This window comes from Telmatherina bonti, assembly GCF_933228915.1.
Source record: "Telmatherina bonti genome assembly, chromosome: 21".
In the NCBI taxonomy this organism is placed as follows: Eukaryota; Metazoa; Chordata; class Actinopteri; order Atheriniformes; family Telmatherinidae; genus Telmatherina; species Telmatherina bonti.
In genome coordinates this window covers 5,757,630-5,785,008 of record NC_136630.1, presented here as the reverse complement: position 1 = coordinate 5,785,008, position 27,379 = coordinate 5,757,630, and the positions used below count along the sequence as shown (strand labels likewise).

The following is a 27,379-nucleotide window of genomic DNA, read 5'->3' as shown; positions in this document are numbered from 1 at the left end:
ACTCGGGCTGATTATTATTTTTAAAAGGCCGGGTGGCTAATAAATAATCATTTAAGAATAAATTAAATAAATTAATTAATCTTTTAGTTATACATCCCCGACACGGTGCAGACCAGTTATTTCCTGTTTATACGCACCTGCATGTTGCGCAGCTGCAACAGCTGTTTGCGCAGAGCGTTGGTATTCTGTTGCAGGCCTTGTAGGTGGAGCTGCATCTGCAGACGGGACACCGCCACAGGCTGGTTGGACACCGAAGATGGAGGTGGCATCAGGGCCAATGGAGCAGATGGTGTCAGAGCTGCCCGGCAAACAATTTACAAGTTAGTGAACTATCCTTCAGCCTGTTTGGCTTTTTCTGGAGGATTCATTCAGAGCTGATAGAAATCATCCCAAAACATTTTAAACTGAGGTTTAAAATGGAGACTGTGGCTTCCAGATGTTTCACCTGAAACCTCCATCTGGGAGAAAAACAAACTGGATGGTGGGATGTTCACAGACTTGAATGGAGGACAAGTTCTATCAGTACTGAAGGTCAGGAGGGGAGATTACAGCAGACTTGATGATAAACAGCATGGGAGGCTTCAGGGACAAACTGAGTCAATAATGAAAAACTGCATCTTCAAGTATCTCATTATAACAAAGTCCCCAGACAGCCAAAATGTATGAGTGTTTCCAAGTCAGATCATCCTCTGATGACGATGAGCTGTGCTCTGACAGTAATCTGGGTGTTAGGTCACACGCATCATGCACAAGACAAAGGGAACTAATTAATAACAGAGAGGGTTTGAAGAGTTGCATTTTAGGGTTAATTTATTTACCAGAGCAGTGAAACCTGGAGTCATGCAACACCACCACACTGCAGACTAATATTTCAAACACTCAGCCGCGACGTCTCTGCAGGCGTGACCGCAGTGCGTCTCCGAAAAGCTTGAACAAGGAGAGCTGCAGCCACCGTGTCGGCATCTGACCATATTTAACCATAACCTAAGACAGCTCTGGAGGTGTGTGTGATGAGGATGCCCGCCTCTGATGCTCTGCACACATCAAATTTCTCTCGACAGCCACATTGGTGAGGAAGAAAGAGAGAAACGGCGGACAAAGTCAGCCAAGAGATAACGGCTGCAGACAATCTAACAACTCCGGCTGGGACGCAGATAAAATCTGACAGGTCCAGAGAAGAGATCTGGACGAGTTTCATCTTTGTAAAGCTTTACGGAAAGACGATAATGAATTCTAAATGCTTCAGTGTGTTTATTATTTTTTCCTGGAAAAAGGGGGTAGATGCTTTTTCAATCTGATCAGGCTCCGCCCATTTTCCATATTGGCTAAATGATAAATTAGAGGCGTGAAATACTGTAGTGTTTATGATAATAACTATAGATTTTTAAAAATGTACCAGTATAAAATACATCGCGACATCACAGGATGAAACATCAGGATGTGATGACATCTTTTACCTGCATCTCAACCTGCAACAGAGTTCAGCTGAGTGGGTGAACAAGGAAACGTGGTGAAGCAAAGCAGCTTTTAGTACGTATGTGTGAAATACTTATTGTTCAGCGTCATGAACACTGTAAGCAGAAGTGCATTTGAGTTAATTATTTAGTTATTTAATTTGATAATCTAAAAATTTTGTTTTATCTGATTTCCACCTGGAATCTTAAAGGAATTTTAACAACTAAAACATTGTTATTTAAATTAAAATAAATAAATAAATAAATAAATAAATAATAATAATAAAAGAAATAGAATTAAAAACAAACAACAAAAGCATTATCATTTTAAAAAAAATTTAAAATAAAAAGGAATAAAATTAAATGAAAAACAAACAACTAAAACATTATTATTTAAATAAAAAAAACTAAAAAGAAAAATAATTAAAATTAAATTAAATTAAAAACAACTACAATATTTAAATTCAAAAAGAAAAAAGAAATAAAATTAAGACAAACAACTAAAACATTATTTTTTAAATAAAAAAAGAAAAAGGAATAAAGTTAAATAAAAACAAACAACTAAAACATTATATTATTCAAATAAAAAATTAAAAAGTAAAAAAAAGTTAAATTAAAAAAACAAACAACTAAAACATTATTTAAATTTAAAAAGACAAATTTTAAAATAAAAATAAATAAAATTAAATTAAAAACATACACCTAAAACTTTTTTTTTTTTTTTTTAAATTAAAAACAAAACTAAAACATCAGAAGAAAATCAGTCAAGTTGCGAATGTGACTTTCACTGACTGAAGAGAGCTCAGAGAAGAGGCGAGATGTAAGGAAGATGCTGGAATTAGTCGTTATTAGTTCTCGGCAAAAAAAAAAAAAAAAAAAAAAATTGCAAAGTTTCAGTAAAGACATTTATGCTTCCTTATGGTCGTCATTAGTCACCGCCTTCATACTTCCATGGATAAGTTGCTGTGTTGTTGATGAACTGAGTTCAGAGTTCACTTCTAGGTTTGGACCATAGACTGTATATAAAAAGATGGGCGGAGTCTCCGTGACGTCACCCGTAGGTTTCTAAAGAGCTGAATTGAAGCTCGGTGGGCGGTTCCTACCATCACCATCTTGGCAGGGGCATGCATGCCGTCTCGCCCGGAAAATACAAATATGGGCAAAAAGGTGGAGCTGAGAGGGGGGCTGTGAGCGTGGGGGTTGATGATTGATATCTGCCTGTAGCTAAGAGCTAACCGAGCTAACCTGGAGATAACAGGAGCTAACCAGCAAATGGAGGTAAGTGGGCTAAAGCTAAGTCACGTTGTTAACCGCGGTTGTTCTACGTTCTTCTTACTTGAAGCGGGAGATCGGGTACCTGTCAATCAAAAGGACATGCCCCTAATTATGCCGAATTTGGAGATTAAATTACTTTTAAACAAGCGAGTTAGAAAAAAATGAACTTCCCCCAAGTTGCGATGAAGGTAAACCTGACCTATTAAACCTAAAATGGATTTTTGAACCAGGCTGTAAACATGTTTATTCCTGCTGTAAACATGTTTATTTCTGCTGTGAAGTTGGTCTTCTTAACATGGGAGTCTATGGGGATTTGCTCTGTTTTGTTTCCACGACCAGTCCGTCTGCACTTAGTTCTCTCATTTAGATGTAGCTAAAAAAGGGGGTTGGATGTATCTTTTTATATAATATGTCTGTCTGTGTGTTTTGTTTATGTCTGATTTTAAACTGTAAGGCACTTTGAGTTACATATTTTATGTTGGAAAAGTGCTTCATAAATAAAGTTTGATTTGATAGCTAAGCTCCTGTAAAATGTAGCAAATTACGTACAAAACCAACGTTGGAAAAAAAAATGTCTGTGAATCTGTTTAGCATAAACGGGATTTAAACCTGCTGCATCCTCCACGAGCAGCGAGAACCTTTTGTTGTTCTCGAGGGCCTGATGTGGTTGAAGACAGTTTTTGACACATCAGGCTGGCAGAAGTTTCTTCTTGTGGGGCTTCGAGAAGTATCGTCTGATTGGTTGGAGGTCTGATGTGGGCGTGGTTAACACCGTAAAGCATGAAGCGCAAAGTTGCAGCTTCTGTATTTTTGCTGTTGCAGGTAAAACAGATGGTGAGCCGGTGAGAAAGTACAAACATTTTTACAACATATGGGATTTAAACCCACAGATGCAGCGGCGTGCACAACCCGCCCCACTGCAGCCGAAGCTTCTCGTGGAGGATGAACAGACCAGACGAAAAAGAATTGTTTAAGTGTTCTTTCGGCCTCAAAATGAAGAACAAAGTTCTAGCTTCTGGTGGAGGATGGAACAAGTTTTAATGCTGCTTTAAGAACAGAGAAATGAAGCCTAAACTGGCATTTTATGGAGAAAATTTACCTTTAAAACATCTTTTTTTGTAATGAATAATGCAATAAATCAAACATAAAATTTAATCTGAAAAAATTCTAATTTGCCACAAATAGTTCCCCAAAATTCAAAAGAACACGCAAAAAAGCCCAAAAAACCAACATTTGTTGTTTTAAGTTCAATGCAACTCGTTGATTCTTACTGAGGAAGACAGAACAGGGGAACGATGAAGGACAGTAGCAGTCAGAGAGGCGGTTCTTAAAACACACAGATAGAGACTGTTTGGAAGCACATAAATAAAGACCACGGGGGGGGTGGGTTGGGCAGACAGGGGAACAGAAAACACTGTAGCTACCTTTCTTTTTTTTAGTTCGTCCAGCTAAAACAAGAAGCATGAGCAGCAGTTACACAGCAGCAAAGAGCAAAAACCAGCATGTATGGTGTGCAGCAGCTTGCAAAGTCAGCCGTTACGTTCACACGAGGTGCGTTAAGAATTATGCAGATAAATGACCCAGCAGCTGGTCTGTGAGAGGAAGAAGAGTGGCAGCAGAGAGGTGGGGGGGGGGCGTGACAGGCAGCGATAAGGAAGAGGTTTTTCTTTGGCTTACCGTCTGTTCCTGAGCAGTCGCTGGCCGACTCAATCTTCTCCCTGGAAGAGGCAGATGTTTCAGTACGCCGTCGACTTATGGGTGTGTAGACATGCAGAGTTTGTGTTCGGGAAGGAGTCTGAAATGAACGTCACCGGCAGCGAGGAGCAAATTTAAGATACTGATCACGAGTTTTCATCATTTTCCACCTTCACTGATTGAAGCTGTTAAATAAAAAACACTTTGAAAGATTCCCAGAACAAGTTTCTTTTCTTCAGCAAGCCAGATGGTAAAAACTACCCAGCATGCACTGCACCGAGACCCTGCTGCCCCGTTTCAGCTCATCTTCAATGGTTTCCATCAGGAGCGATAATTCAGCTAATGTCTGAGTGGTTTTAAGCTTTTCTTTATTACAGCTGTACAGCTGTTTTCATGGAAAAAATGAGCAACTTTCCAGTTTTACACTGCAAAAACTGAAATCTAAGTAAGATTAAAAATCTTAAACTGAGTACACATATGCTTATTTTTCTAAAGGTAAGATAATTCTTAGTTTTTATGCCAGAGATTTCCTCTTGTTTTAAGAGTATTTTTACTTGTTTTGGGAAGTCTTGACAAGCCAAATTTTTTTGTTCTGTTGGTAGATCTTATTTTAAGCAACATTTACCTCATTTTTGTATGTTTTTTTCTTGTTTTTTGAGGCTGAGTTTTTGCAGTGTATGTAAAAGGAAAAACCTCCTCCACAGAAAGTTTAGCCTGTTGATGTTTTAAACTTCAACACTTTGTGGTTCAACTAACTTTATTCTGCCTGTTTATTTATTTACGCCACTTTCACAATGATTTAAGGCACAGTTAACCAACAAATTTCCTTTTTTTCCCCTTGTGTACGGCCCCAGTTGTCAGATTATGGAAAATGAAGACCAAGCAAAACAAGAAAATGTTGAATTTTTGTTTGGTGTGCTCCTTTTATTAAACTTTATGCACTTTTACTAAAATCCACCATTTTTATTATTGTTTTTAACTTTGTCCCTTATTTTGTTCCATGTTAGGTCATCCTGTTGTAATCAGATTCCTTTTTTTGCTGTTTTTTTTTATTTTATTTTAAATTTAACAGTTTTGTATGTTTTTATGCTTTTACTTCCACCAAACCCTCAGATGATGAATATTCATGCATTTTTCCTTCTGTATCTGTTTTGTTTTTGGAAAAGATTTCGTCCCTCACTACTTTACTGCAAAACAAATCGACTTCTGGGTGTCGATAAAGTTCCAGCGACTTCTCTGCACCTCATGACAAGTTTGTTAACTTCACCTGAGCGCAGTTTCCAGCTGCAGGTCTGGAGAAGACGCAGCTTTAAGTCTGTGTTTTTATGAATGAATGCGTTTGTTTGTGTGTGTTCATATCTTACGGGCTTTCTGGTTCAGGCGCTCGGCTCAGAACTCTCTGCAGCAGTCCGGTCAGGCTGGCTATCTGCTTCTCCATGGCCTCCATTCGCTCCCTGGATTCACACCAAAGATGCGTGAAACACTGCGACTCATGTTTAACATGAAGCAAACCTGCTTTACTTAAATTACAGTGACATTCGTCAGGTTTTATGTGTGGAAAACGTGCACACAGGCCGTGTGAATGAGATCAGAGACAGACGTTTAGACTTTAAAGTGACTGACGTATTGAGAGAAACACGCTCCAATCAGAATGCAGTTCATCAGAGAAAGTCGTTTTATTTTAGATGTTTACTGTGACGAAGGCGTTTGTGCCTACCTGGTTTCCGTCTCGTTCCCCAGCAGAGGTGAGCCGAAGCCTCCAGCTCCTCCTCCGTCCCCTCCAGCCATCAGGCAGAGCTGCTCTGCAGTCAGACCAAGCCCGGGGCCCTGGCCCCTGGCTTTAGGACTCTCCCCGAACACGGAGGAGGTGACAGAGTCCCTTCTCAAACCCTGCCTTCCGGGGGACCCTCGAGTGGGCATGGTTCCTCCGTAGGAATCCCTCAGGTCGGCTATCTTCTGCGGGGAGGAGGGTGGCGGCACCCGCAGCCCCATGGCCAACATGGAAGCAGCGTAGGCATCGTTGTAAAGCGGCCCCCCAGGCCTGTAGAGGGCGCCACTTTCCATCAGCTCTCCTTGTAAAGCAGCTGCAGAATAGGAGGTGAGTGTACGCACTGACCCGGGGCCCCCTCCTCCTCCGCCTCCCCCTCTGCGGTATAAGGAGCCGTACGGGTCGGCTCTAGCTGGCAGAGGAGAGTGAGGACCTCCGGCGAGACTCAGCCGGCTCGGATCCGGGCCCAGAGAATACGGATCGGCGTAGATCCCACCTCCCATCCGGTCATCTCCCCGCAGCAGCACCATGCTTCTGGGCCCCCCCACTTCATCGTCGGGCTTCACATCCCTCCGCTCCAGGATGGCGCTAGAGGAGGTGGAGAAGGCCTGCTGGGCGTGATGGGGCTGGTGGAGCTGAGGCTGCTGGTGGGGAGAGGAGTGGAGGGACTGGGAGTGGGGGTGTGGCAGGGAGTGGGTGTGGTGGGGCGGCCCCGCGTAGGATGAGGGTCTGCCGGCGCTGTAGAGCAGACGGGCGCGGGACGGCGAGCCTTGAGGCGGCGAGGCAGATGAGGACGAATGCTGGGAAGACATGGGAGGGTTGCCGAGGCGACGGCTAGGCGAAGAGTCCTGCGGAGCATAAACCATCTCCCTCTGTCAGACGGAAGCACAGACACAGAGACGTCTGTCAGTCTCTGAACGGAGAATCGCTGTGATTCGATGTGACGACGAGAGGAGAGCGGGTGAAATTTAAACAAGTCTTTTTCTGCAGGCAAAGACGACCGTGGATCATTCAACCTGCCGTTGATAACGACACAGATTTACGCATCGCTCTGCTCCTCATCGCATCCAGCTTGTGCAAGATGTGGACATTTTCACATTTCTGACCCTCCGTAGAGGTAATAATGTGCTTCAACGGCGAGGCGCCGGACACTCTACTCTGTTTTTTACATTCAGTTATCGCGCCGCTGGATGGCAGTAAGTCTCACACACTGCAGCTTTAAGAGTTCTTCCTTCTAACAAGTAAAGTGATGAAACTGTGACATCAGTCCTCTCATGATGTCACAGCTTCAACATCTTACTTCATGTCCTTCGGTTCTGTCATTTCCGAGAGCAAAACTCTGAATAAAATATTGTTTTAGGTGAAAATGACAAGTTGAGATTACTTTAACAAGTCAGGAAGAGCATATGATACGATGTTATATCGACTCAGTGGATGATGACGCAATGTTTCATGACATCACTAAACATTGATTTAATTCTGGTTAATCCAGACCTCCGAAGCAGATTTACATCGTCTTAAAGAAAAACTCTCAAACTTGGATCTAAATTCCTACATTTCAGATTAAATGACCACAAACTGCTGTTTCTCTTCCTCCTAAAGCTCCAAACTTCAAGCTCTTTCTCACATCTTTAACGGCATAGTGACATCTATATGTGCATTTCTAGAGCCGCCGCTGCCAACCGGCATCCAAACGCTGAGAAACTAAGAAATTCAACATTTTCCTCTGAGACAGAGGAAAGTTTTCCTTTACATGCTACATCACACGCTAGCAAATGGATATCAACACACCGGCTGTGCTGCTAATGCTGATTCAGCAAAGCAATGCAAGGAGGAGAAAAGGAAGAAAAGAAAGTGAGAGGAATCAACATCAGAATGTCTTTTACTGGCTGCAGAGAACTCCCAGTACAAGTCAGATGCAAGGAGGCAGGATTAGCGTCAATATTAGCCACTTCAATGACAAAATCTGCAAAACTTCTGTAGTCATTTACTTTCAGCGTAGGAAGTTTTATTTAGGCTCCGAGGTCTGCTGAACCGTCCGGATAATCAACGCCGTGCAGACAGAAAAGGTGGCGTTACTGCAGCTTTCAGGGGTTCATAAACCTTCCTTCATGACTGACAGGAAAGACTCTAAACTGCCTTTCAGTTGCACTTGATGGCTTATTGACGGTCTGAGCTAGGAGGAATTATCTTCTGGCATCAGCCCCAAACGTCAGACAGGAAGGCAACACAAAGCAGGAATCAGCAGCAGAATCGGTTGGAGGCGGCCAGACAAGAGTCATAGATTAAAAGAAACACAACGCTGTAATTGCCGCTGACGCATGAGGCTTTCTGCTGGAGACGATGCAAATTGAAAAGCCAATATCGCCACATAATAACCCCAAAAGACTCCCGTAACAACACCCTGTGGACATCCTCTCCGCAGACGCAGTCGCCATCATCTTCCATTGTGTATCTTAGCAACAGCCTTGCATCAGCACCATCTTCAAGCCGCTCTGAGGACACGCAGACATTCCATTAAACCTCCAAGACCCCCTGAAGTCATGAGACGTCTATAACAGGTGCACTCCTGAAAGTTGGTCCGATGTCGCCGTTCACAACTGGCTGTTCTCCTGCTGAGGACAATCTGCCAATCAATCTCACCCTCCGCCATCTCCTGCCCTCCAGACTCGCTCTAGGATTGGTCCCAGCAGTCCTGGTCATGCTTTTGTGGTAATCAGGGGATAATCTTGGCTGTGCTGGCAACAGTTCAAAAAGCCCCTGCATGTGCACGTGCACACTCACCTTGACAATAACCAAAGCAGCCGATGTACCTTACACACATAAAACTCAAGGTATGCTCCTGCTTCGATGAGGCTGTAAAACGCTGGGAAGATTTCCGAGCAGAGCTGAGGACTGAGACGGATCCTGTGGGAACAGCTGACCTCCAAAACATTAGCGGGCAGCTGAAAATCATGCACAGTGGAGGGCAGAGATGCAATCACACAGCCAGGCATGTAAACAAAAAGCCTGAAGCTGTTTGACTGCAACACACACTAAATGTGTGGAAAAGAGAAAAAGCCTCGCTGTGGACGGCGCTCACTTCATCTCAGCTGTTCAACATGCAGATCCAGTTACAGCAAACGCAACATATGTCTGCGTGCAACGTGATTTATCTGGTTTACTGCTCTTTCCATCACGCTTCTGGATGATTCCTCAGTTTTACGATCAGTGTGATTAAATAAATCCAAGGTTATTAACAGGGAAACTGGCTGCTCAGGTTTGTTTTACTGCAGCTGAAATTAAATCCATCAAATATTTAGAAGTTAATCCAGCATAAAGGCACATCCATTCTTCCAGAAACTGGAATCTTTCTGTAGGTCATCAGTAAAAAAGCAGCTGCCGTTACTCTGATATGCGATGCTGGCTTCGTCATCCGTCAGAAGATATGATGAACCACAATCACTTTAAAGAAAATCACATATTAATGCTTGAAAATGATGAAAGTGGACGTTTTTAGTTCAATAAAATTAGTATTTTTGTTAAATCTAATCAGTTTGTCTGTTCGTGTTGGTTCCACGTCTTCGTCCACTCGTAGACTCCATCATTAGTCTGTTCTTATTCATGCAGATATTCTATAAACCTACATTTCATAAACATTTTTGTCTCTAAACACAGAATGTGTTCTGGAAAACCGCCTTCAGAGCCCGACTGAAGGGGGAGATTTTAATATGCTGCTCTGTTGACATGTTATCTGCTGCAAAACCAACTGAAGCTGATCTCAATTTTATGTTTAAAAGGCTCATTTTCCTTTTTCTGATGACTTGAAATTCATCCTGGCGCTCAGTTGTTCTTTGCATTTGTCAGACAACTGAATGCGTAGCTGCTTTTGTGTCTGAGCTGTTGCAGGCGTCCTGTCCAGGAGACCCTGGTTACATAATGAATTTTACTTTATTTTATTTTTATTTTTTATTTCTTTGTTTTATTTATTTTACTTTATTTTATTTATTTTACTTAATTTTATTTACTTATTTAACTTTATTTTTTTTAATTATTTTTATTTTATTTGACTTCCTTTTAGCACTGAATTGTGAAGTTCTGTTATATGTATTTTTTATTATTGTTGCTCTTATTTCTTCTTATTAACTTCTGTTTTTAACTCTAGAGTTTTCCTTATGGGGATCATGCACGCTGGGGGCCCTGCCTGTATGGTCTGGGAGCTGTTGTCATGGCAACTGCTACTGTTTGGGTGGCGAGGGTCCAGCACTGCAGCTTTACGGCTGCAGGGTGGGCCCTTGGCTGCCTGGGAGTTGTGCGGCCGCAGTGGCAGCAGCTCCTAAAAGCATGACTCCTGGTGTGGATGGATCCCTAGTTATATTTTCCTCACATCAGCATCAAGTCAGAATTTTATCACTGAACTAACATTTTATCTGTTTTATTAATTATGCTTGCGTTCAGTTAAAGAGGCAGTAATAAGGAAAAGATGTTATTCGGGGAATGTTGATAACAAGACATTTATTGTTTTTAAATGTTTTGTTATCAGCTGTTTTTTTTAATCCTTATGACTTGATTTTATCTTGTAAAGAGATTGCTCAAGAAATAAAGTTTGATTTGATTTGATATATAACAGTAATAACAATTATAATAAGCAAAAGTAACCTGGCTCACTTATATACACCCAGATAAAGTTAAGGACAGCAGAGACTAGGCCAGTCCTGGATCTGTTGTAGCTTTCAGAGAACTCATGGTGAGCGTCACGCATCTGGCAGCAGATAATGGATTAAACTGCTGGTCTTTGTGGATGTACTGTGGTTTAAAAAAGGGGAAAAAAGCTTTTTGATATAAAGCAGAATAAACAAAACTTAATTAACTCAAATGAAATCAAGAAATGCTCTCTTGTTTAAAGACATTCTGATTATGGATAACCTGATATCCTCAGAAACCGCCAACTACAAATGTTCCTTTGGAGCAAAGTCAAACCCTTTGTCTGTTGATCCCAGGATTTTGTAAACAAAATGATATAAAATACAATAAAAGTCCACAAAGAGGCTAAATGTCAACGTAAAGATCTTTAAATCAGGTTTACATCTCTTTAATTGAAAGGGATACAAGTAATGTGAGTAATATGGATGATTTCTGGGGTCAGTATCATAGACTGTATATAAAAAGATGGGCGGAGCCTCCATGACGTCACCCCTAGGTTTCTAAAGAGCTGAATTAAAGCTTGGTAGGCGGTTCCTACCGTCGTCATCTTTGCAGGGTCATACGTGTCGTCTTGCCTGGAAAATACAAATATGGGCAAAAAGGTGGAGCTGAGAGGGGGGGCTGTGAGCGTCATGGTGGATGATTGACATCTGCCTGTAGCTGCCTGTAGATAAGAGCTAACCGAGCTAACCTGGAGATAACGGGAACTAACCAGCAAATGGAGGTAAGTGGGATAAAGCTAAGTCACGTTGTTAACCAACTAAAAAAAAAAACCGCGGTTGTTCTACGTTCTTCTAACTTAAAGCAGAAGATCAGGTACCTGTCAATCAAAAAGACACGCCCCTAATTATGCTGAATTTTGAGATTAAATTACTTCAAAAAGGAGGAGTTAGAAAAAACATTCACTCCCCCCACGGTTGTCATGAAGGTAAACCTGGCCTATTAAACCTAAAATGGATTTTTGTACCAGGCGGTAAACATGTTTATTTCTGCTGTAAACGTGTTTATTTCTGCTGTGAAGTTGGTCTTTTTAACATGGGAGTCTATGGGGATTTGCTCTGTTTTGCAGCCCCAAGTGGATGAAGGGGGAAATGCAGCTTTATGCACTTCCACATAGGCTTCACTTTTAACCACTGGAGGTTGCCGCTTGGTCAGTATAGAGAGCCTGACGCGTGTCGGTGGTCAGAGGGGGCTGCCCTATGCGGAAACCAGACATTGTAACTCGGCAGGAGCGGATCCGTCTCTGACAGAGTCATTTGACCTGCAGCTCTTTGCTTTAATGCCCCTCTATAAGCACAGAGGACTCTGCTTTGTGCTACTTTTTCCTCTACCAACCAAAGTTTGTGACGGCTGAACAAAGTAAAAAGGTGAACGGTGTCTGAGGAAGAGAAAGAGAACGTGGGAAAGTTTCAGCTGGTTGGACTCTGATGGAAGAACAGTGTGGATGTAAAACTCTGTTAGCATCAGTTTTATCAGGCTGCTAAGTTAGCTCTCTGCCTGTTGTGCAAACATAGAAACCTGTGATAAACCTTTTCACATTGTTCAGCAGCGTTTATTCAGAACAATGGCAGTAATCACATGATGAGCTGCAGAAAATTGAAGGATACGTCTGTGTTTTTACTTTGCTGTTTAGTAGAAGCTAAATGAAGCTAATAGAGTACAGGCTAAATCTAACGTAACTCCCTAAACATTTTGCACAAGTTTCTCTGTTTTGCTACAATAAATGCATCTCCTAGAATTCATGTAAACATCAAAGAAGAAGCAGAACGATAGGCAACTTGCCTGGTTTAGTTTCATGGTCTTAATACGCTGTTCAACAGGAAGCAGTACTGATGTAATGGCCCATAAGCTAACAGCTAATTCTAACATTTTCAGAACGATAAGTTATCGACATGAGTTGTATCAAAGTTCCTGCTTCATTTTATTAAAAACTATAGTTGATAGTCATTTTTTGGGGCAGTTTTTGGCTTGTATGAGTGTTTTTTTGTGAGTGTGACAGACGTAGAATGTTTCATTTTGTGACTGTGCCGTATGGCCTGTGGAAAGTTACAAGTTTAGCCACCCTAGTAAGTACTCAGAATTCCCTTAAAGCAGCATTTTAAGTGAGAAGTAGCTCCTCAACCAACACCTTGACATTGTGCAACTCTGAGCGGGAGCTCCAGCAAACTGGAGTACCAGTCTGTCATCTCACTCCAGTGTTTCTTGTTTCACAGTCTGCTGGCATCCAGCCGAGTCAGCAGAGGAGATGTGAGAGACTGGCGCTGGTCCAGGAGCAGCACTGTTGGAATGAGGTCACATGACTCAGAATAACAACTGAGTCATGTGACCTCTTTCCTAGAGAGCAATTTGAACACATGATGAAACAAACCAGAGTTTGTAAACGGTGAAAACCTGATGTGCATGAAGCGTTTGAGTGGATTGACAGAAAGTCTTATTTGTGGGCTGATCTGGTGGGTTTTCATCAGCTGATAGAGGAGGGATGAATGTTTAATAAATGAGAATGAAAGGATGCATGCACACACACACACACACACACACACACACACACACACTTACTCGCAAGTCTCCGTTTGCCAGGTGGGGGTTGTGGTGTCCAGGATAGGTACCATAGACGGGCTCTTTGCAGTAAATCTTAATTACACAGCGGTCCTGAACGTCTCGCGGGTCCTCCAGCTCATAGAAGACGTTACGGGTCTCATCTTTGATCAGCAGAGCCGTGCTAGGAGACCTGAATATCAATAGTCATTAACAGAAAAACAATAAAGCAAAAACACTGATAAATAGTCCATGCAAAGGCAATTTCAGCAACAATTACCTGCTAACAGGCTGTGATGTACATTTGCTTATTGAGTGGGAGGAGAACGAGGTCTTTTACAGTCTGAGACGCTGTAACGATGCGATCAAGTGGATGTGATTTGATATTGAGCTCATCAGAAATGTAATAATCAGTGTAAAGAGCTGAGAGTCCTACTGATTGGAACAGTGTGTGGAGCAGATTGCATCTGGCAGTTTCAGAGCTAATTTTACAGATATTCTGTAATTACCATCTGAATGAAAATACCTAATGATTTTTTGACCCAACAGTTTAGAAAATAAGAACACTTGAGGTGACTTTCACTGTTGGTGGGTGATGTGTTGCAGAGGAAAGGAAAGATGAATCAGAAACACGGATTTATTGTGGTGCTGTCAAAGCAGGATCAACAGAAGATTGATAAACCATGACACCAAACTGACTGGAGAAGGAAAAAAGACAACTGCGGGGACATGAAAAGACGAGGAAGATCTAGCCAGGAGCTAAAGAAACTAAGCTGGATCTATACAGAGACGTAATTAGTGAACTGAAGATCAAGTGTTAATCAGAAACCAGGTGAACAGGAAGTAAACTGTACTTAATACATAACAGGAAATCCTCTACCCCATCCTCAGGGAGACCCATGCCCTGCTGGATTTAGATATCCCCATACTTTAACACAACAAACTGTACTGAATGGCTCATTAGCAGGTTTGCAAAGACTCTGATGAGCATTTCAACAGACAGCTGCCTCCAAAGACCAGATCTGGGAAACGCAGCTCTACAAAACAGAAAAGGTCTCTGGTAACTCAGAGTATGGGTTGTGGGTAAGGCATAATCTGCAAAAGAACAAGAGCAGACACAATGCCTGGAATGGTCCCTGGAAATGGAATGGGCCCTGGAACCAGTCTGGACCAGAGCTGGGGGACGCAGGCTGTGGAGAAGAACTGGAAACCAACAAAGGAAATGAGTCATGAGTAAATAATCTAGGAGCTGCCCTAAGAAGCTGGAGCTCAGATGACCAATGCTATGATTCAGACCCAGATGAATACTGTAGCTATGGTGTCAAAGGACATGGCCCATGAAATGAAGGCTGTGGCCATGAAGATGAGAGCTGTGACCATGGAGATGAAGGCTGTGACCATGGAGATGAAGGCTGTGACCATGGAGATGAAGGCTGTGACCATGGAGATGAAGGCTGTGGCCATTGAGACAAAGGTTGTGGAAATGAAGATGAAGCCCGTGGCTATGGAAACCAAGGCTGTGGTGATGAAGATGAAGGCCATGGTCATGGAGACAAAGGCTGTGGTCATGGAGACAAAGGCTGTGGTCATGGAGATGAAGGCCGTGGCCATTGAGACAAAGACTGTGTCAATGAAGATGAAGGCTGTGATCATGGAGATGAAAGCCGTGGCGATGAAGATGATGGCTGTGGCCATGGAGACGAAAGACTAAGGCCATGGAGACAAAGGCTGTGACCATGGAGATGAAGGTTGTGGCCATGGAGACAAAGACTGTGTCGATGAAGATGAAGGTTGTGACCATGGAGATGAAGGTTGTGGCCATGGAGACCAAGGCTGTGGCGAAGAAGATGACGGCTTTGGCCATGGAGATGAAGGACTAAGGCCATGGAGACAAAGGCTGTCCCCATTGAGATGAAGGCTGTGACCATGGAGTTGAAGGCCGTGGCCTTTGAGACAAAGGCTGTGGCCATGGAGATTATGCCTGTAGCCCTGAAGATGAAGCAGGATATTTAAAAACCTTGCTTACAGACCCTAAATGGTATCCCCTTTTGAAATGAGTCCAACGAGTCAATGTTGAAGCAAGATGGGATGCACCCTGCATGTGTCCCTGGTGGGGTGTTCTTGGTATGTCCCACCTGGAGGAGACCTTGTGGGGGACCCAGAAGAATCTAGAAGGACCACATCTTTCAGCTGGCCTGAGGATCTTCCTGGTTAAGCTGGAGGAAGTCGTCAAGGAGAGGGACATCTGGCTTTCCCTGCTTTGACTGCTGTCCCCAAATAAACGGAGGAAAATGGGTATGGCACCTTAAGCCACTGACGTCAAGACCAAAGACAGCTGTCCAAGACCTGCTTAGCGACTTCTGCAGGTATTGCCTTCAAGAAACTGAAAGTTACTGATATGATCCTTAAAGCAGGTCTAAAACCTGCACAAAAGCCCACAGTAGCAAGGTTTTCATGGAAGGAGTATTCTTTGGGAAGACAAGCAGGAAGAAACGGCTGAGGAACAGCGGGAACAGATCAGATGGAGGGACGAATCCCCAAGGAGCCCAGACCTTTACATCATTGCAGAGCCGGATCATCGTCATAGAAAACATGTCAAAGAGAAGCCAGCATCCAAAGAGGACCTTAGTAAAGTCTATCAAGAAGTCTGGGGAACTGCTCCTGAAAAGCACTTATAAGCTGATCAGGGGGTCCAGATTGTGAAGAGGAATAACTCATCTCCACTTTATGCACAACGCCAGTTGCAAGAAGGTGCTGAACAAAGTAGTAAAATATTTAGAAAGTGCAGAGTGAAATCTGAATAATAGCAGTAAAATGATAAAAGATAAAACAATAAAAATTTAAACATTAAAAACAGTAAAAACAATAGATAAGAGAAAATAATAAAGTCTGTTCTGTTTCAAATAGATAAAGACTTTGGAAAATGGACAGAAAGGAGACTTTTCCACAGTGCTGAGTTCTTCATGTGTTCGTTCTACACGTTTACGGATATTAATGTGTCTCGGTCTGAGGGAGCTGTTTGCTACTTATGTTATTTGATTTATGTGTTTTAAAAGCTTATAAATGTAAATAAGCTCTAATAACTTCTCAACATATTCCCTCAGCTGCATGGATGTCAGTCTTCGGTCATCATACCTGAGCATGGCCATGGTCAGCCTTTGGGGGAACATGTGCACAATGAGGGCCCTCAGGGTGTCCAGGCTGGTCAGCTCATGGGTCAGGTGCACCCGCCGAGTCTCCTCCCCAAGCTGGAGGAACAAGATCCCTGCATTTATGGATGGGGAGGAGCAATGAAAGAGATCCATGATGGTAGAAAGAGGGGTGAAGAAGGTCAGAGGCAGTGATGAGGGCAGAATACCTCAGAATTTCATGTTTTCATGGGTGCAAAAGCAGCAAAATGGTATTTTCCTTCTGCGTGATCCCTTTTAGTTTCACATAAAATGTTAAATGAGTGGAGAAGATCTGCGATTACACTAGAAATGTAAAATAATCCCACTGTTCTGGGACCTTTGTGTCCTTTCAGGTGAAATTCTGAGGCAGGTAGAGCAGCAGGATTACAGAACCAAACCAAAGACATCAGACAGGAGCTGGGTTGTAAAGAAGTTTAAATAAAGCTTTGTGGGAGTTTAGACAGCTGGTGTCGAGATCAGCTGAAGCAACCAGATGCAGGATGAGCTTTTTATTGTTCACTCTGCTGCTGATTGGTCGGCTTCCAGGGATCTTACAATCCGTTTGGCGCTTTATGAACACCAACCAGACTCTGATGTGGACTACAGAAGCGAACTCTGGTCCGCTTCAGAGGCGGGCGTCTCGGTTTGCTTGCAAACGGACGATGATGTGATGGATGTTCTGCACACTGCGGTAAAATTAGGAACTCGGAGACCAGTTTTACGGTCCCTGATTTATTCCAATGACCGAACCCAACCGTTAATATCTCCTATTGGAATCTGGACCTCATGAGTTTATTAATAACTCGCATGTTACCTCATTACGTAATGATAAATCCACCTAGTCTCTGATTTGTTACTAAGTTTTGACGTTTTATGACGCAGCCTTGACTTTGTCCCTGACCTTTTGAGGAGCTGCTCAGTCTTCACAGTGAGACTCCGACGCCTTTCAGCTCATTAAACTGATCCAGTTAAACAACTTCTGACGGTAAATAGCAGCATCAGTTCATTAAAAATGATGTTAAAGAAAACAGCAAATGCATTTTTACACACCTGCTTTCACCTTTGGTTATTTTTAATACGATTTTTCGTATTTTCTCTTTGCATATTTGGAAAATAAACAAAAAAAAAGCAAACTAAAACAGACATATTTAAATAAATTCAATTCAATTCAATTCAACTTTATTTATATAGCGTCAAATCACGGCAATGCCATCTCAAGACGCTTTACAGACAGAGGGGAAAACATAATAAAGGCCAATTCATAACAGCCTATATAAGGAAACCAACAGATTGAGTTGAGTCCAACTCAATCTCCCATCCTGAGCAAGCACACGGCGACAGTGGGAAGGAAAAAACTCCCTTTTAACAGGAAGGAAACCTCCGGCAGAACCCGGCTCAGGACAGGCAGCCATCTGCCTCTGCTGTGTGGGGGGAAGAGGACAGAAAGACAACAGACAACAGGAACTGCTACTCCCGGCCAGGGAGACCTGCTGAGACAGGAGACATACATGTTAATGATGCAACACTGTTATGGGGGGGGTAAAAGAAAGAGATAAAGAGAAAAAGAAAGAAGCTCAGTGTATCAGGAAATGTCCCTCAGCAGTCTAAACCTATAGCAGCATAACTAAGGGATGCTAACCATCCCTAGCTATAGGACTTATCAAAAAGATAAGTCTTCAGCCTAGTCTTAAAGGTGGGGAGGGTGTCTGCTTCCCTAACACTAACTGGGAGCTTATTCCATAAGAGAGGGGCCTGATAACCAAAGGCTCTGCCTCCTGCTCGGCTCTTTGAGACTCTAGGAACCACAAGTAAGCCTGCAGTCTGCGAACGAAGTACTCTACTTGGTATATAAGGAACAATGAGGTCTTTGATATATAGTGGTGCCTGGTTGTGGAGGGCTTTATATGTAAGGAGAAGGATTTTAAATTCTATTCTAGATTCAACAGGCAGCCAATGAAGAGAGGCTAAAACTGGAGAAATATGATCTCTCATGCTGGTTCTGGTCAGGACTCTGGCTGCAGAATTCTGGATCAGCTGAAGGCTTTTCAGGGCATATTTAGGACAGCCCAGTAATAGAGAGTTACAGTAATCTAGTCTCGAAGTAACAAAAGCGTGAACCAGTTTTTCTGCATCACTCCGAGACAGAATGTCCCTAATTTTGGCTATATTACGTAAATGAAAGAAGGCTGTTTTAGTAACCTGCTTAATATGTGGGCCAAAGGACAGGTCAGGGTCAAATATTACTCCAAGGTTTCTCACTGTAGCACTGGAAGCTAAAGTAATGCCATCCAGGTTCATTACAAAACCGGAAAATTTAGCTCTGAGTTTTTCAGATCCAACGAGAATTACTTCAGTCTTATCTGAGTTTAAGAGGAGAAAATTTCTAGACATCCAAGTCTTTATGTCTATGAGACAATTTTGTAGCCTATTGGGCTGATTTGTTTCATCTGGTTTAAAGGATAAGTATAGTTGAGTATCATCTGCATAACAATGAAAGTTTATTCCATGCTGTCTAATAATTTTGCCTAAAGGGAGCATATATAGCGTGAAGAGTACTGGTCCAAGTACAGAACCTTGAGGAACTCCATGACTTACTGTAGTTTGGGAGGAGGACTTGTCATTTACATGAACGAACTGAAGTCTATCAGATAAATATGATTTAAACCAGCTTAACGCTGTACCTGTAATTCCAATCACCTGTTCTAGTCTTTGTAACAGAATGTTATGATCGACTGTATCAAATGCAGCACTAAGATCAAGCAAGATAAGTACGGACACAAGTCCTTTGTCTGAGGCCATAAGAAGGTCATTAGTAACTTTCACCAATGCTGTCTCAGTACTATGATGAGCTCTAAATCCTGACTGAAACTCCTCGCATAAATTATTTCTGCTCAGGTGGGCATGTAGCTGAGCGGAAACTATTTTCTCCAGAATTTTGGACATAAACGGGAGGTTAGATATAGGTCTATAATTTGCTATCACCTCTGGATCCAGAGATTGCTTTTTAAGTAAAGGCTTGATTACAGCAGTTTTAAATGATTGTGGTACATATCCTGTCACTAAAGACATATTGATAAGATTTAGTAGTGATGTATTAATTAAAGGGAAAATGTCCTTAAAGAGGCTCGTTGGGAGAGGGTCTAAGATACAGGTGGATGGTTTAGATGAAGCTATTATTTTAGTTAATTCAGAGGGTTGGACAGGACAGAAACTATTTAGACACAAGTCAGATCCTGGTTCTAAGGATGCTTCGGAGACCACAACAGGCTCAACCTTATAGGTAGAAGGAAGAGTATTGTGAATTTGATCTCTAATAGTGTCAATTTTATTCCTGAAAAAATACATGAAATCATCACAGCTAAGTGAGAAAGGAATACATGGCTCCACAGCGCTCCGGCTCCTAGTAAGCCTAGCTACAGTGCTGAAAAGAAACCGAGGGTTGTTTTTGTTTTCCTCTATCAATGATGAATAATAAGCTGTTCTTGCCGTACGTAAGGCTTTTTTGTATACGATTAAACTTTCTTTCCAGGTTAAGTGAGACTCCTCTAGTCCTGATGAAAGCCATCTGTTTTCCAAACGCCTTGATGCCTGTTTTAGAGCTCGAAGCTGGGAATTAAACCAGGGAGCCTTCATAATCTTACCTAATTTCTTCTTCTTTAGGGGAGCAACATTATCCAAGGTTGTACGCATTGAAGCTGTTATAGTATCAGCATGTTGATCAATCTGAGCAGGAGTAAGGCTTAAAGGGGGACTCTCAGTCATGCTAACACATGGTAGATGTGAAAAAATTGATTCAATTGATTGTTTAAATTTTGTAATATTATTGTCTGATAAACATCTACTATAGTAGAATTTATTTTTGGTCAGTGAGTAATCAAATAAAGTGAATTCAAAGGTTAATAAGAAGTGATTGGACAAGACAGGGTTTTGAGGAAATACTTTGAGCTCATCAGTCTCAATACCATATGTTAGAACAAGATCAAGAGTGTGACCATGAGAGTGAGTGGCTCCATTGACATTTTGTGAAAACCCAATTGAGTTTAGAATAGAGCTAAAGGAAATGTTTAAACTATCATTTTCAACGTCAACATGAATATTAAAATCACCTAGTACAATGACCTTATCAGTAGTCAGCACTAACTCAGACAAGAGATCAGAGAATTCGGTCAGAAACTCGGAGTAAGGTCCAGGTGGGCGATACACTAATGCTAAAAGGAGCGGTTTCTCTGAATTCCATTTTGGATGAGATAAATTTAATGTCAGGAATTCAAAGGATTTATAGTTAGTTTTGTGCTTAGGATTAATTAAAAATTCTGACTTAAAAATAGCTGCAACACCTCCTCCTCTGCCTGTAGTTCTAGGAATGTGAAAGTTTAAATAGTTAGCTGGCGTAGCTTCATTAATACTAACATAATCCTCTTGCTGTAACCAGGTTTCCGTAAGACAGAATAAATCAATGTGGTGATCACCTATCAAGTCATTGACTAATAAAGACTTATTTGGGAGGGATCTGATATTCAGTAGGCCACACTTTGTCTTATTTTCAGATTTTATTAGATCCATTGTTTTTATTTTTATGAGGTTTTCACGATTAACCCCAGAAGTGTTTTTGTGTTGTTTAATTCTTACTGCTGGGAAGTTGTATAAGGTCGGAATGGGGTTTTGGGTGGGCGGCGGCAGGTGGGAAGCTGCAGAAAAGTGTGTAGGACTACAATTCTGCCTCCTGGTCCCAACCCTGAGTTGTCAATTTAGCTGACTAATGAAAGAGTCCATATTGCTAGATAAGAGAGCGGCTCCATCCAACGTGGGATGGATGCCATCTCTCCTAATAAGACCAGGCTTTCCCCAAAAAGCGCTCCAATTATCTATAAAACCCACGTTGTTATCGGGACACCACCTAGACAACCAGCGGTTGAAGGATGACATGCGGCTAAACATGTCATCGCTGATTAAATTTGGCAAGGGACCAGAGAAAACTACGGAGTCCGACATGCTCTTGGCAAAGTTACACACCGAAGCAACATTAATTTTAGTGACCTCCGATTGGTGTAACCGGGTGTCGTTACCGCCGACGTGAATTACAATCTTACGGTATTTACGTTTAGCCTTAGCCAGCAGTTTCAAATACGATTCGACGATGCCCGCTCTGGCCCCAGGAATGCATTTGACTATGGTCCCCGGTGTCTCTAGAGCCACGTTTCTGACTATGGAACTACCTATAATCAGGGTTTCTGCCTCAGCGGGTGTGTCGCCGAGCGGGGAAAATCTGTTAGAAACGTGAACAGGTTGGTGGTGGCCAGTGGGTTTTGGTTTGGGGCTCCGCTTCCGCCTGACCGTCGTCCAGCCCGCCTCGGCTCCCGGCTGCGCGGGAACTGCTGAGGGACGGCTCGGGATGGCTAATAAATAATCATCAGTCTTCAAAACAAGAAAAAGCAAGAAGGGGAACATCTTTCAGCTGCTGGATGACACTTTGTTTCTATAGTTCAGCAAAACTTTCACCGTCCTCTCCGACAGTCTGTATTCAGATTAAGACAACTAAAATAACCTTTTAAAACATGACTTTTAACGCTTTTCTGGCTGTTGTGAGGAGATTTTTTAAGGTTTATTAATACAGATAGTGACTAAAGCTGTAATTTATTATAGTTTTATGCAGAATCTTGATATCAGCATCTGATTTCAGGAAAATGATTAAAGTCAAATTCCAGTAAATGTCAGTTTACAAACCAACAGTATGACAGAAATGTGAATGAGCAGCTGAAACGTGTAGCTTTATTCATCTGTTTTCATTCCCATATTTCACTATTAATACTTAAATTGATAAAAAAAAAAAAAAAACTGCATGGCCACCAAAAATGCTAATAGTTTTACAACCTTTACTTCTTCCTGAACTTTATTTTATGTTTCCGTTTTTATGCTTTTATTCGATCTATCTGAGATGAATAGCACTTCACTTCAGCTGTGGCTGGCGTTCGAGTGCTTCATGGACAAAGACCGAGAATAATCTCTTCAACTCATTTTCCACCACAAGAAAAGAGGAATTCTCCGTATCTAAAGCATAATTACAGGTAGAGAAACTCTTTAAAAGTCAAACTTCTTGAAAATGAGGTTTTTATTTGGCCCTTTAACTAAATATAACAAAAAAAAAAAAACATTTTAGAGGGAAATTTGACATTTGCCACCATGTAATTTGTTAAAGTTATAGTTTATCCTGCTGCTATCTATGAGGAAAAGACAAGTATCACATTGTGTCCAACAGGATTTCTAGCATTTTTTTTTTTTTTACCATAAAGTGATGCAAAATGACTCAAACTGTCTGCATCAAATGTGTCACGTTGATCTTTATGGGATTAAAGCAGCTTAAAGCCCCATCATGAAGCTTAAAACCCAAAAAACAAGCTCACATTTGGTTTGCAGCATCTCAAATTAAAGCCCCATTGTTCCCATGATTGTTTCAACGCTGGCTTGGAGAATGCTGCTGACATGCGCTGGTTGGCATTTGTCCCGTTTATTCTGCCTCCCTCCCCTGCAGATGCATCTCCTCCTCCTCGTACGCTGGAACGTTGCAGTTCAGATGGAGATGATTTCGCTTGCTGACAAAGCCATTAATCTGAGATGACAGGCAGCTTGACGAGATCATTAGGAAGCATTAAACAGCTCTGTTTACATTCTGCGCTCCTATCAGCAGCGGGCCGAGCTTTGACTTGGACACAGCTACACCAGGTTTAATAGATTAACACCTGATGTCTTACATCAACTCCGATTAGTGATTCCCTGTGGAAGGAAGCAGTGGTTTGATGCCAAAGTCATTGACTGGACTTTAAGGTTGACTTGAGACGGTGAGACAGACAAGTCTTCGCCAGGATCCTAACAAGGGCGAACATTACAGGAAATAACTGATGATGTCGTTTTTCTTATATTCCATCCATCTTCTGCCGCTTATCCGGGGTCGGGTCGCGGGGGCAGCAGCCTCAGCAGGGAAGCCCAGACTTCCCTCTCCCCAGCCACATTTGCCAACTCTGCGGGGGGGATCCCGAGGCGTTCCCAGACCAGCCGAGAGATGTAATCCCTCCAAAGTGTCCTGGGTCTTCCCTGGGGTCTCCTCCCAGAGGGACGTGCCTGGAACACCTCACCAGGGAGGTCCAGGAGGCATCCTGACCAGATGCCCGAGCCACCTCAACTGGTTCCTCTCGATGCGGAGGAGCAGCGGCTCTACTCTGATCTCCTCCCGGATGACCGAGCTCCTCACCCTATCTCTATGCGGAGGAAACTCATTTCAGCCGCCTGGATACGAGATCTCGTTCTTTCGGTCACGACCCACAGCTCATGACCATAGGTGAGGGTAGGAACGTAGATTGACTGGTAAATCGAGAGCTTCGCCTTCTGGCTCAGCTCCTTCTTCACCACGACAGACCGGCGCAGAGTCCGCATTACTGCAGACGCCGCACCGATCCGTCTGTCGATCTCGCGCTCCATCCTTCCCTCACTCGTGAACAAGACCCCGAGATATTTAAACTCCTCCACTTGAGGCAGGACCTCACTCCCGACCCGGAGAGGGCAATCCACCCTGTTCCGGCTGAGGACCATGGTCCTTTTTGTCCTATATTGTAACATGTAAAAAATAAAAAACAGGAATTTCCACCAGAAAAACTGTGCAGCATTCATGTTGTAATGAACCTGCACTGATCCTTTATTTGCGGCTTTTGTTGTGCCGACGACATGTTTCAAGGATTGTACACTGCCATTGGAAATAAACAAAACTGTGCCGAGTTGCATTGCAGGACGAGTGACTGAAGTCTTACTACACACATGTACATCACCATGACGATGCTCAAATGACACACAGTGCAGCTCTGACCTTAACTTGTACCAACTTCCACTCATCTCAGTATGACGCACCTGCAGATGGAGAAGTCTAAACGATACATGATGAATCAGCGTGACTCAGGGGGGGTTGGCTCAAATGCTGTTGCTAATAGTCAAGCCGCTAACATGCATGCTCAGTATCAGTCCCTGTTAAGCTTTGTCCCTCTCTGGCAGCGGTACACACGACACAGCTGCAGATTTCTGGTTAAAGACTTAGCAAAGTGGAGCAAATCAACAAGTTCACACCTCCTCAGCAGACAGCCTAATATTTCATCACCATCATTACCTCATTTCATAATCAAACGGCATGATTGTTAATGGTAAAGATCATCACTTTCCATAAAAATGGTATCTGAAACATAACGGAGACTTTTGCACGGAACAAAAACAGTTAAATGTGCGTATTGTGTTGCTTTGCTCCAGCTCCATGTGAGTTGCAGAAGAGGCAAACCTCAGTGGGACGGTACAGCAGAGGAAGAATTACTGCCATCAGGGCTATGTTGTTAGCGCCACGCCTTCAAAATGCTGAGAATTAAATCGCTTAACATGAACAATGTCAGAATTTCTCAAGTGAACCTGCACTGCCGCCTCCAGAAGTTACTCTGCTCTGAATGCAGCGTTCGGAGTGTGACGACGGGGAACTTCATTAGTTAAGTTCACAGCAAGTAAAAAGCATCCAACAAGCTTATTGTGTGTAGAATCGGGAAAGAGGAAAGATACCTGCTGATTAGTTGCTTTACATACAAGTTCCAGACATTCCAGTGAAGCAAACACAACGCTATGTAACGTACGTAACTGGTGCGCTAACGCTACCGCAGGCTAATGAACTTGAGATGAGCCTGGTGAAAAAGGAAGAGTCAGGTACAGCAGTAGTCATTGTTATGTAACCAAATTATTCGCCTCTACATTGATCCGGTCTCTAGATTCACTTGACAATCTTGGACTGAACCTAAAACTGGGTCTGAGGAAGGGGGTTCAGCTCACAGTGATGGTCGTCTGGTAGCAGAAGAAAAAAATGCATCCCGCAAGTGTAAGATTTTGTGACCACTTAAGGTTTCTAAAGATGTCTAAAGTTGATTCAATGCCTCAAAATGCTTTAAATGTGTCATAACCTGGTCTTTTCATGTGCCCACTGTCCTCTAACGTTTTTTAAATAACTGTTCAAAAACTTATTAAACAAAAAAAAAAATTGATTTCTGTCGACCTAGATATGGATTAAAATAATGTTAATGAGGTGCTCGCTGATTGACTGCTGGAAGTCCGGAGTGGGAAGGGGGGGCGAGGCCAGTAGAAAAAGGGGTTGGTTAATGTAAATAGCTCCAAATAAAAAAAATGCGTTTGCGAGACTTCAGCGTTGCGGACAGTTTTGCTGCGAACAAAAGCGTTCAGACGTAAAAACCCGGCCGTCTTCTAAGAAAGGCTTCCGGGGATGTTCCGCCCAACACTAATACGCACGTTTTAACTCGAAAAAGTGCAATTTCCGGGTGATGACTCCTTTAATAGTTACCTTTTCATGGATGGAAAACTTGTTGTGGACCGGTTTTTATACTGGACTTCTTTTTTGGACCCTTGTTGATGTCAATGTTGATTTTCTTTGTATAGCACATTTAAACTGCGACATCATCTAAAGTGCTTTAAATAAACAGCCAAAGTCCGAAGCAAACAAATGTATTTTCAGCCCAGATTTAAACTTTGACAAACTATCGGCAGTCTGCACAGTTAAAGGCAACACTTCCACAGTTCAGGAGCCACAGCTGCAAAGTCTGTGTCTCCTCCTGTTTTAAATAACAACGCTGAACCTCCATCCGACCGACTGACCGAAGGGCTCTGGAGGGTCGATGAACCTCAATCAGCTCCGACAGACATTCAGACTCTTAAAAACTGATAAAATAATCTTAGAATCAATCCGATACTTGACTGGAAGCCAGTGGAGTGAAGAGACCACCGGAGTTGTGTGTTCATGTTTCTTTAAACCAGCGCGAAGTCAGGCTGCCGCGTTCTGAACAAGCTGCAGGCGCTGAAGTCTGACTGTTCGATTCCCACGTACAGCGAGTTCCGGCAGGAGGAGACAAAGGCAGGTATGACTCTCTTTCGCTGAGACAGGGCTTGACCTTACTAATGAGTCTTAGCTGGAAAAATCCATACTTGACCACCGTGATCTGGATCTTTAAGGCGCCGTCGATATTCACCCCGAGGTTCCAGACATGGGATCTTTTGTAAGGTGCAAGCAGCCCGAGGGAACCTAAAGAATCTCGACCAAACAATCTCTGATTTATTTTATTAAATCGCAGGAAGTTTAAGTCCATGTTGATCTAACAGGACTGTCGCAGCATCATCACTTACTGGAGCTACTGACCTACAGTTTTAATTGTACCCTGATGCTTTCCTGGCTTTCCGGTGGTTTATAACGTGTGCAGGTTCCTGGAGGGGAGACAGAGTACCTGTCCTGCCTACTGGTACTGTTACTGGTATCATCAGGCTACCTGGTGGAGCCACAACGAGTTGAACTGGTGATTCATGTGCTGAGAGGTCTGACCTGGCGCCCGAAGCTTGGCTTGGCTGGACGAGCGAGCCAGCGGGAGACTCTGCCGCAGCCGGTTCATCCGGTTGAAGCCGATGGGGATGTCGGGCTCGGACATGGTCTCCAGGTGTTCAGCGGAGGCGAAGGAAACTCTGCTGGCCTGGTCAGAGAGTGCCGGCTGAGTCGGGCTGAGTCGGGTCACGCGTGGCGTTCGAGTCTGAGGAAACAGTGACGAGACACAGAATAAAACATTAAACAAACAGAAAATCAGCTGACTGATGCTTGTTCTGCATTTCACCTCAGACAGAGCAGCCTTTCCGGCTCCTTTTGAAGGAGCTGAATCTGCAGGAGGAAATTAGAGCAGCTCTGTCAGTCAGGTTAAATGAACCGAGTCGACTCAAGGTTAGGCTCCTCC

The 27,379-nt window shown here is 42.8% G+C and overlaps 1 protein-coding gene across 1 annotated transcript in view; it reads right to left on the bottom strand.

The window, feature by feature from the left end:
* The window catches only part of srcin1b (SRC kinase signaling inhibitor 1b), a gene marked incomplete at both ends in the record, with an annotated part of 109,945 nt that overhangs the window by 14,787 nt on the left and 67,779 nt on the right, over nt 1-27,379 (bottom strand). Inside the window, 8 exons of the mRNA XM_079261340.1 lie at nt 138-298; nt 4,154-4,177; nt 4,407-4,447; nt 5,789-5,878; nt 6,142-7,064; nt 13,432-13,603; nt 16,546-16,675; nt 26,980-27,181. Of these exons, the coding sequence (XP_079117466.1) occupies nt 138-298; nt 4,154-4,177; nt 4,407-4,447; nt 5,789-5,878; nt 6,142-7,064; nt 13,432-13,603; nt 16,546-16,675; nt 26,980-27,181 (1,743 nt within the window). The remainder of the gene's footprint in view (nt 1-137; nt 299-4,153; nt 4,178-4,406; nt 4,448-5,788; nt 5,879-6,141; nt 7,065-13,431; nt 13,604-16,545; nt 16,676-26,979; nt 27,182-27,379) is intronic.